The sequence below is a fragment of the Chaetodon trifascialis genome, chromosome 23 (genome assembly GCF_039877785.1).
Source record: "Chaetodon trifascialis isolate fChaTrf1 chromosome 23, fChaTrf1.hap1, whole genome shotgun sequence".
Lineage (NCBI taxonomy): Eukaryota > Metazoa > Chordata > Actinopteri > Chaetodontiformes > Chaetodontidae > Chaetodon > Chaetodon trifascialis.
The window spans coordinates 2183798-2195248 of record NC_092078.1 but is presented as its reverse complement, the minus strand read 5'-3'; the positions used below and the strand labels follow the sequence as shown (position 1 = coordinate 2195248).

Sequence of the window (11451 nt, the reverse complement as noted above, 5' to 3'; positions counted from 1 at the left end):
AAATGTCGATGATGACGTGTCTGTTTTTCATTTGTTTCTCTTCCTGCTGGTTCTTCTTCTTGCTCCTCCTCCTCACTCTGCACTGGTCTGGTTCCTCTGTTGTTCAGTGAGGCTGGATAGCTTTTCCTCGGAATGGAATGATTTTCGCCTTTTATGGGTTATCTCTCGATAAATGCCCTCTGCCAGCCCCTGTGTGCAGACAGAAGAGGAAATCTGTTCAGATCTGCTGTTCATGTCGATTTTTCCTTAAAACAGGAAACCCTTCATGTACCACCTGCTCTTCTTCTTAGATCACACATCTGGGATTCAGACTTTGTGCACTGAGCCCAGAGCAACCACACACACACACACACACACACGCACGCACGCACACACACACACACACACACACACACACACACACACACACACACACACACACACACGGAATAAAGGAATTTTAATGTGACTTACTTTCAGTAATAGTGCGACAATAATGAGCAGCACCAAACCAAGAACGACGAGGCTCCAAATCCACTGGGAACAGGACTGAACGATGAAGAGATCAGCTGAAATGACAGAACACAGCTGGACCTGAACTGTTCAAAACCCAAACAGTGATGATTTGTTTCATTTATTTAGAGCTGATTGTCTACCTGGAACATGGACGTTTGTCTCTCTGGTCTGGCTGATGGTCTTCTGCTGGACTCTACAGGTGAAGGTGTTGCTGTGTCTCTTGTCCACAGTCACTCTGCTGCTGACAGTATAGAGACCATCAGGACCTCTGACTGTCTCTGTGGGTCCAGCAGGGAGGACGTGTCCCTCAGCGTCCAGCCAGGACACCTCAGGCTGTGGATACCAGCCTTCAGACTCACAGCTTAAAACCACTTGTCCTGTGTTTCTGTCCATGTCTGCTAAAGCAGTGACGGGTGTGGAGACAGCACCTGACCATAAGAGACGAGCAATTTCAAAGTGTGAGCTCACCTCAAACAAACTGTGAGAAACTGATTAGAGACGAGCTAAAAACATTCAAATGTAATCTTCAGGGCATTTAATCGTTCGCAACTGGACTTTGTCAGTTTGTCTTGGAAGACGTTTTCGCCTCTCATCCGAGCAGGCTTCATCAATTCATGCACACCAGACTCGATAGGACAGCTCTAGTCCAATGAAACTCACTCTATTGTGAGGCAAATGATCCCCCATTAAGGCGGGTAGGGTGCGACCCTTGGGTGTCAACGACAGTCGTCTGCCTCGTTAGTGTCCCATTCTTGTCATTGGGGGGCTCCTTGAGCCATGTGTGAACGGCTTTGTGTTTATTTTCAGAGGCTGTTTTTGAATCTCTTTGGAAGAGACCCACAAAGTCATTTGTAGGTGTACAAAACACGGACCAAGTCTCTGTGACGTCACCCACAGGTTTCTTTTTTTGTTTTAATTATATTTTTGGGCTTTATGATAGGGACAGCTGAAGGTACAACAGGAAGGGGGCAGAGAGTGAGGGGACGACACACAGCAAATGAGCCACAGGTGGGAGATGAACCTGCCGCCCCTGCAGAGGACCGACAGCCTCAGTGCATGGGGCGCACACCCTGCAGACTGAGCCATAGGGGCACCCCCACAGATGTCTGAATAGCCATTGTGAAGCTCAGTGGCTCCAGCTGGCGCCATCTTGGCAGCACTGACTCCATCAAACTCACAGCTAATCCAAAAATGGACAAAGATGGAGCGTGGGTGGAGCTGCTGTGGGCTGAATGAAGCCTGGTTACTGAACCACAGCAGCTAGCTGTCACTCAAAGTGGCCACGCCCATAATTATGCATAACTTGAGTGAGTTACATGATGGTTCACCCACACACGTGTCATGAAGGAGGAAATTAGTGATGATGTGAACTCCTGGAACACAATGGTGTTAAAAGCCATTGAGGCATACAAGGGTCATAATACATAATAAAAACAAAACAAAACAAAGTCTGTTCAGAAAACCAGCTTGTCTGTTTTGGAGGGACTGAAACACATTCAGTACATTTGATCACCTTCAAGGATTCACACAACGTGTTGATGAGGAGCACTGAGTGTCCACACGGCACCTTTAATGTTTGTCCTCTACTCAGACTTTGAACACTGAAGTCTGACTTACCAACAGTGAGTTCGATGGAAGCTTCTTTCTTCAGTGACTGAAGGATGCACTTGTACTTTGCTGCATCAGACAGTTTCACTCTGGAGAGTTTCAAGGAGACGTTTCCATTCTTCATTTCATCCACAGACAGAACTGTGCGATAATAATAAGATGGATTTGGAAACGTCAGTCGTCCATCTTTGTGAAATTGAATGTACTGTGGGTCTAAACCAGGTCTGGTCCACACCACTGTCTCAGCTCTGGCATCGATGGGAGGTTCAAGGTGACAGGGCAGAATGACATCATCACCAGCCAGGGCGACAATTATTTGATCTGAACAAATCAACTGTGACTGAGCTGCGAGGAAAACCAAAGAACAGGAGAAACATACATGAGTCACACGTCATCAGATTACAAAGAAAATTCAGAGAAACTGTTTGAAGAAGCTGCATTAAAAACAGGGAGAAGGCCTTCAAACGTGACATTATGTCGAACTTTTTCCTTTTTTCAATGGTCAGAAGTGTTTTGTGTGGAAATTACCTTCAGAAGTCTTCATCAGAAAAATGAAGAGTAGGACGCTGATGGACAGTCCATCACTGCAGGCTGTCATTGGACGGAGCATCCTGAGCTGAAGACAAAAGGCTGGTTTGGTAGAAAAGGTTCAACTCGTCTCTTTGCTGTGTCTCACTGAACTGACTGTCACCTGTTCAGTTCCTCCTCCTCTCACTTCCTGTGTCAAACCACAGCCTTCCTGCCTCTGCAGATGTAAAAGGGAGAGTGGGCGTCTCCAGGAATTTAGCTGGTTTAGAGTGGCAAGGTATAAGGAGAGTGGCGTTCCTATTAGAGAACACGGATACAGATGTCCTGCTTATTGATGATTTATTTGGCTGTGGTCTGCAATAGTGATACAAAATAATAATCAGCACGGCAAACATAATATGCAACATAATAACAGAACAAAGGACTGTATTCATCATTCTAGCATCATATAAATCATACAACATAAACAAACACCTCACGAGACATATAGATAGCACAAAACCCACTAGCCTTAAGCACGCACCAGCATTAATTAGCATTAGCTATAGCTTATATGAACAGCAAATTGAATACACTTCAACACAGTTAGTATCTAACTGCTACAACGTAAATGTGCTAAACTCACCTTCTGGCATTTACTCACAGCCAGAACTGGGTAGAGGTGGATTACAGTAATGACGAGAGAGAAAAACACCGTCATATTAATGAAGATGAAAGAGAAACTAACTTTCGGCACGGCATTCACACACAGGTGTGGTGCATTCAAAAGTGTCGGAACAACAATGGCGCGTTCAAGAGTATAGGACAAACGACAATTCACTGAAAAACAACTATTAATGAATGGAAACTTAATTCAACAAACAAGTTTACAACATAGGAACAGTGTGGGCTTTCTAACAAGATGCAAAACAGTTTAACTACACAGAGCTGTGAACGAGCCTGACAGCAGACGTGACATGAGATCTTTGTCTTATGTGATTACTTCTGATGTTTTGTCTCATGTTTTGAAATATTTAGACGTTAATTTTTCACTAAAATGACTCAAAAGCGTCCAGCTGAGCCTGCTGAAACACAGGAACACTGTTTATTCACATACTGCATATCATAATACTCTGCTGTTGTATTTCAACACACTTTTAACATTTCTGTTCATATTACTGTGCTACTGTGTGTGTGTACATATACATACATATGTGTGTGTGTGTGTGTGTGTGTGTGTGTGTGTGTGTGTGTGTGTGTGTGTGTGTGTGTGTGTGTGTGTGTGTGTGTGTGTGTGTCTGTGTCACTTCAACTTAGTGTGGAAAATTAGTTCAAAGGTTCCTTTAAGAGGTTTGTATAAAAATCTGTAAAAGCATAAAATACAATCATTTTAACTAAAATCCAAAACGTCTGCCTAAAAATGTGACTCCACCTGATACAGACGACAACTGTATGATGAATTTAGCAAGAAAGTTTTACTTACTTTCTTTTACTTCCTCGTTGTCCTCGATCCTTAGTGTCTTTGAATGCCTCCCTACGGTCAGCAGTGAGAATGTGGTTTTAGTTACTGATGCACCTGTGACGTAGGAGGATGTATGAGACTTTGTGAGCTGATGAAAACCCTCCGTCTTTTCTAGCTTCTGCTTGTATGAGATTCAAGTAGGTTTACATTCAAATCCACTACAAATAGTTTGTTTGTCATAATAAAACATTGAGAATCCATCTTAAAAGAGCTTTATTACATAATGAAGACCGTCTGAAGAGGCACTATTAACAGTATTAACACAGAAAGAGAGCAGAGAACACATTCATGGTATGATACAGTTAAACAAAGATCACTCAGTAAACAAACGAGTTATGATTCAATTCAATTCAATATTCCTTTATTCATCCTGCGAGGAGAAACTCCAAGTTCACAGCAGCATCAATGAAGTGGATAGAATGGTAAAACAAGTGCATGCAAGTTAAACACAACAAGTATATACAAAAGGGTGGGATAGAAAGAAAACGTCACCCTAAAAAAAATGTAAATAAATAGTATTTACAGACGGTTATGTACCGGTAGTATTGCACAGATTATTGCACAGATTGTTTCACAGATTATTGCACAGATTATTATACATGTTATTGGACAGATTAGTTTCTGTTGTACAGTCTGACGGCTGCAGGAAGGAATGACCTGCGACACCGCTCCTTCACTCACTGTGGATGTTTGTTAGACTGTAGAAATATTGAGTTAGCCAGTTCACAGAGAGCTTTTACAGTGATTTTCTCTCAGTTTTCTGGCCCGGGAGGCGTTTGAGTCCTGGAGCTTCTCTAACGGTCCATTTTACCGTCTTCGTGTCCTGTTTGGCCTGAAGGCTCATTGAGCTGCAGACCTGAGCAACACGTCCTTACACCTAAACGACTGAATGGGCTGACTGCCGCTGACCCCCACTCACCATCTTTGACTGTGGGAGAGTGCAGCGACAGGCGTACCGGACCTTTGTCATCACATGGTTAACTTTGTGAAATGTTTGGTTAGATTCACACAACAAAACCACCTGTTCGGTTTAGGAAAAGATCACCTTCTGCGTTAAAACCAGTGCATGGCTGCAGTTATGCAAGTTAAAATAAAGCACATCTGACTGCTGGCTTCACAGGACTCTCCTGCACAAATGTGTCACTCTGCCTGCAGTTCGTCGCGTTGCAGCAGTTTGGTTTTGTTTGTTGTTTTGTTTGTTTGCTGCAGCCATCGAACATCAGTGTTCTCCGTCTCCACCACATCTCAACTGATACCTACGGAACAACAGAACAGGTTCTTTGCTCTTCATGGTTCCAGGAAACCAGTGCTGACTGTTGACAGAGGACTGATGCAAACCTGGTCTCTGCTGTCAACCTTTGATCAACTGACCAAACGACTGAGGCTACGTTCCCACCAAACGCGATGAAATAAGATCGCGGCGCAAGATTACATACAAAGTCAATGCAAAGACGCGATTTGAAGCGTCATTTTGCCGGGCGATGCGATGGCCGCGATTGCGCGCCATCGCTTCATCGCTCAGTTGAAGTTATTGAACTTTTGCGGCGGATTCGCGCGAAGACGCGCCGCGACAGCCTATCAGCGTTGAGATCGTCATCGACCGCTGGAACCGGCCGTTGTCCAGGCGCAGCTCCTGCAGGAGACGGTGGAACTCGCCGTGCTCACGCCGCCTCCGTAGGGTAGCATGCACCCAGAACCGAAGCTGGGAACTTCTCCAGAGCAGGTACAGTGCAGCGATGGTAGTTATTTCAGCCATGGTCGACGAGGGAATGAAATGGCGGAAGAAATGTTGTTGTTGGACGGGCTTGTCGCGCAACGCAATGACGCCGCAAGGGGTTTTTGTACCAGCGTCAAAACTGGAGCGTCTGGCGCGACGTGATTTCATTTGAGGCGCGATTACATCATTTTCATCGCGTTTGGTGGGAACGTAGCCATAGGCTACGCGATGAAACAAGATCACGCCGCAAGATTACATACAAAGTCAATGCAAAGACGCGATGTGAAGCGTCATTTTGCCGGGCGACGCGATGGCCGCAATTGCGCGGCGCGATGGACGCGTTGGCCGCGAAAATCGCTCTCATTGCGTCGCCCCATCGCGTCATCGCTTCATTGCTCGAGTTGAAATAATTGAACTTTTGCGGTTGATTCGTGTGAAGACACGCCGCGACAGCCTATCAGCGTTGAGATCGTCATCGACGTGCTGATGTACGGACGTCCTGGTGTTCCCTCGCAAAGTGAAACTGCCAGAAACAATGGAGGAGCTGCTCATCGTTGCCGTCACCGCTCACCCAGAGCTTTATGACAGTTCAGCGTAGCATAGCCCCAGTTAGCATAGCTTGCTTTACTAGCATACTTGTCTGGTTCATTCAACAATAGCTGCACTACTTTGTGCAGTACAGGTACAGTGCAGCGATGGTGGTTATTTCAGCCATGAGCCATTTCTCAATACCAAGTACGCCAAGTTCGGACTTACGAACTTTGCAGTTCGGACTGAGCAAGTTCGACTTGGGAGTACAGTCTCTCCAGGACGGGAGAGCGCAGGACTGTCATTGCATGCAATTGGGATGGCAGCGTACTTGATGACATCACCACCTCAGTTCGTCCGTTAGCAGGACGACACATCTCCGAAAACTTTGGAGCAAATTTTAAACTACGCGCTATTGTGATGAATCGACCACAGATTTTAAGTTTTAACATCCACTTTCTTGCATAAAATAATCTTAAAACCACATTCCGGTCGATGAGAGAAAGAAATGTTGTTGTTGGACGGGCTCGACACGCGACGCGATGCCGCGTCAAGGGGTTTTGTACCAGCGTCAAAACTGGAGCGTCTGGCACGACGCAGTTTCATTTGAGGCGCAATTAAATAATTTTCATCGCGTTTTGTGGGAACACAGGGTAAAGCTGCAGTCTTTCTTTAGAGGGACTGAGCTCAGACTACACGATTTTAGCCCGATCCTGTCGCGATGACTGAATGGGCTGATGTTAACTCCGCCTCCTGCTCTGCCTTTAATGTCAAAGTTCATCCATCCATCCATCCGTTCATTTTTCTTTCTTCGGTGTCGTACCTGAAGTCTGCCAGTCACCTGGCCGACACACGGCAGGAGCTGCTGTCAGTGTGATCGTTACCTCTGACGCAGTGACATCGTGTAGTCTGATCCAGGCCTTATACTCACTATTCATTTTGTCAGTCTTTCATTCAGCTGCAGAATTGCTTCTAAAGTGCAGCTACGTGTCTAGAAATCACGTTATGAATTAGGACATTTCTTACATGCTCGACATCCGGTGGACTCTTGAGATCTTCAGTCTCGACCCTGTAAAACAAGCATTTTTTTATTACACCAAAACAAGAAACAGTGACAGCATTTTGTAAAAAAAAGAAAAAGAGAAACGTACGTTCGTGTCCATCCTCGCACTATGAGGACAGCAGACAGGATAACACAGACAAAGCCTGGAACCAAGACAGACTTCAGACCTCCCGACAGGCCTGTGGAGAGATCAGCTGAACGGATGAATCCCTGAACAGATGGTGTTCACAGTCAGCATGAGATGCGTTTATTAATCCGTCCTACCTGCAACATGGACGTGTGTCTCTCTGGTCTGCTTGATGTTCCTCTGCTGGACTCTACAGGTGAAGGTGTTGCTGTGTCTCTTGTCCACAGTCACTCTGCTGCTGACAGTATAGAGACCATCAGGACCTCTGACTGTCTCTGTGGGTCCAGCAGGGAGGACGTGTCCCTCAGCGTCCAGCCAGGACACCTCAGGCTGTGGATACCAGCCTTCAGACTCACAGCTTAAAACCACTCTGCTGCTGCTTCTGCTCATTTCACTGATAACAGGTGAGGAGACAACACCTGCAAATGAGAGAGGAGCTGCGATGATGTCCGTCTGATGAGAGTTCAGCATTTAACAGTGTGGCCTGATGTCTCCAGTGGTTTCAAACGTTTAGTGCATTTTCACTAAAATAACAAAACTAAGAATGTGGCAAAGGAATATACTAATTGGACCTTGAAGAACTTTAGAAAGAAGGAGCCTTTGATCCACGTGAAGTCACATTTGTCGAGGTTTCTCTGGAGGTAGAAGACCTGAATTTAAATAAACAGGTGCAGCAACACCTTGTGGTTGGTGTTTTCAGTGGAGGTATGTCTGTGTCTTGTGTCCCTGTGGACTGAGACTTCAGGAGGTGGCTGTGCTCCGTCAGCAACCCTCTCCCATTGGACAGATTGTTCAGCTCACCAATCAGCAAAGGGTTTCGAGGTGCTGGATGGCGGATTTCCTCACGTTGGAACAAAGCGAGGCTGACGGTTCACGATTGTCGTCTTTATGCTAAGCTAGGCTAACAGGCATCCATGAGAACACAATATCAACTTTGTGATGTGGTGTTCAATTATTCTCAAAGAGTTTTTTTGTCTTTATTTCCAGAAAAGTAAGTTTTTGATGCAATGTTTCTGCCCGACAACAACAGCACCGTATCAATGAAAGATCACTTACCAACAGTGAGCCTAACAAAAGCTGTTAAAGCCATGGAGGGAAGCAGGCATCTGTACGTTCCCTCATCCGACAGGTTCACCTTGGAGAGTTTCAGTGAGACGTCTCCGCGCTCCAGCTTGTCCACGAACACTGATGTTCGCTCTTTGTAGGACGGCTCCTTGTAGGCAAGAAACTCTTCGCCTTTTGCCCTCACGTGAACAAACCCAGGGCTCAGGTCAGGTCTCGCCCACTCCAGCCTCATGCCGGAAGCATTTGTGGCAGGTTCTAGGTGGCACGGCAAAATGGCATCATCGCCAACCATTGCCACTATTGGCTGAGACGGACCAATCAACTGAAGTTGACCTGGAGAGAAACAGATCAGTGGTTCAGTTCCTGCAGTCCTGACTACCTTTTCAACTACATGACTCTTTGTTGATGGCCCACATTCGACCACATAAAACTGCTTTTGAGTTGTTCTTTCACATCAAGGATATCTGTCACATCAGTGCACCGAAAGCTACAAAGTCCACACAGAGATCAAGTCAATGTGGCTGAATGTCTCAAGAACAGGACGTTTGTACAGGAGACGGGTTTCTATCGTCCATCAGCGCACATACTGCCTGATTCAAATATGGGCTATAACTAAAAGGGTAGCCCCACCACTGCCATTAAATAATATCATAGACATGCTAAAATCGAATGCTTTGAAGCCGCCTGTGGAAAACTCGTTATTTTAACATATTTTCATCAGAGTTCCGTGAACAAAACCAAACAGTCGTAAACTTATAATATTATTCTTATATTATTATTATAACATTCGCTGCTGTTTTTAACCCACTATTGTTTTTTGGTCAGCACAGTCAAATGTATGCGTTAAACAGCTACTGGCTGTGTTATATATGCCCACAGACTCGACATGCAGTCTTATTATTGAACAAAACAGGTATGTCTTGAATGAATGAAACTCACTTTACTAACCTTTTCTTTACCGCACAGCAAAACCATGTTGGCGTGTTTAGTGTTTAACTCCAAATATCAGGTGCTGAACTTTCCCCATAGCAAAATCATTCATGATATCTTTCAAGTCCAGACAAGCTGAGACTCCGTGGAGAGCACCGGCAAACTGTGAAAGCTCTCCTCAGACATGGGAGAGCGCACGCAGACTTCTTATGAGTTTCACTGTACTGAAGGCTTCCTCGCCGGCAGCCAGTTACGGGCAGGAAACACTCAGGTCTCCAGAAACGCTCTGTAGCTCCAAAGCACGACAGACAAAACCATTTTCTGCATTTCAAAATTAAAATTGGTTTCAATGAAATTTTCAAATGAAGAAAACAAGCGTTTTATGTGACTCACAAATACTGTATAATGTTTTCACAAACATGTATTTCTGAGGGTTAGAGCCCTCCTTGATGCTGGGCCCGGGACCACTGACCCGGTGATGCTGACCCTGGTTTTACAGACCAAAACTGGTGGTTAGGTTCTTGGAAAAGACTGTGGTTTGGGTTAAACAGACCCTCTTACAACAGTGACTGTGTATTGGAAATGCTAAATTCTTCCATGTGCCTAGTTTTCCAGTCTTTTTCATCAGTTGCAAAGCGACTGGTCAGTTGCAGTGATGGTGTTATAGGAACAACAGACAGTGCACATACCACGACCTTCAGTTAAATGATTCAGAAATGAAGGATTTGTCCTTCAAAGATTTAGAGAAACGAACTTGCACAAGATTTTTTGAAAACGGCATCAGAACAGCACCATTATTCAATTGTGTTGCACTGAAATGACCTCCGTGTGGCTGTAACAGGAGAAGGAAGACGATCATGTGATGTAAAAGCAAAAGTGCAAAGTTACTGAAGTCCATCGCTGAAATCACTCTGGATCTCTGAAACTGAAGCAAATGTTTGTTTATGTTATACTGATGACATTTACACAAATAAAAGACATGTTGTTTAAAACTAAAGAAATGTTTGTTGTCGTTGTGTAAAAGTAAAGAAATCTTTGTTATTGTTGTTTAAAAGTAAAGAAACCAGAGTTGTGATAAATTATTTACGCCATACTTTTTCCTGCATATTGTCGTCGCAGAATCAGAAAAACGGAGCTATAATGGAAGTTTTTGGGAGTGTCATGAAAGTGCTTGCATAAAAGAACAACAACTCTGCTTTTGGTGGAGGAATGTCAATCAAAAATCAGAATGGTTGGTTGCTGGGGAAAAGCAAAGTTGTCATTTAAAAGCAAAGAAATCTTTTGTTGTTTAAAAGTAAAGAAAGCTTTAGAGAATAAACACTGAACTTAGATGTTTATGACGTAATGTTGCTTTGTTTTCAAATGTTGCACTTCACTTCCTGATTCAGCCTTTTAAGCATCATATTTTGCTTTGCTGCTGTGTTTTAGCTCTGTCTCCCACTTTATTTACACGTTGCACAGATTACCTCATGTGCATTCAAATTGTTATATTGTGGTGTGAAGTGAACAAAGTTGAGTATTTGACTGTATGCCTGTCAGAAAGCCTGTTGCGCTCTCTTGTGGTTCAACTGAGTGGAGCTGGTCTGATGGTCTCGGTTGCCGTAGTAACTGAGACTACTTCCGCCAAAGAAGTGTTGCTCTAAGTTGTCTTACATTGATCTGAGAGTGTGTGTCTGTCTCACACAGCAATCTGGATTACAATCCAGCCATTTCAGTGTGAACATTCAACTTGGCTGCAATGTCTCTGTGGTGCGTTTAATGTCTCTGTGGTGCGTTTAATGTCTATGTGGTGCGTTTAATGTCTCTGTGGTGCGTTTAATGTCTCTGTGGTGCGTGTAATGTGTCTGTGGTGCATTTAATGTCTATGTGGTGCGTTTAATGTCTCTGTG

General features: G+C 44.5%; 1 protein-coding gene across 1 annotated transcript; it reads right to left on the bottom strand.

Annotated features, from left to right (window-relative positions):
* Positions 1 to 72: 72 nt before the first annotated feature.
* On the bottom strand, positions 73 to 10460 carry LOC139351748 (butyrophilin-like protein 2). Its single transcript, XM_070993753.1, has 8 exons — positions 10385 to 10460; positions 8624 to 8965; positions 7705 to 7986; positions 5705 to 6070; positions 2113 to 2448; positions 636 to 923; positions 454 to 548; positions 73 to 189 (listed from the first exon to the last, which is right to left on the bottom strand). Exons 1-8 carry the CDS (start codon positions 10458 to 10460, stop codon positions 73 to 75), a joined length of 1902 nt encoding a protein of 633 aa, XP_070849854.1.
* Between the last annotated feature and the right edge of the window lie 991 nt (positions 10461 to 11451).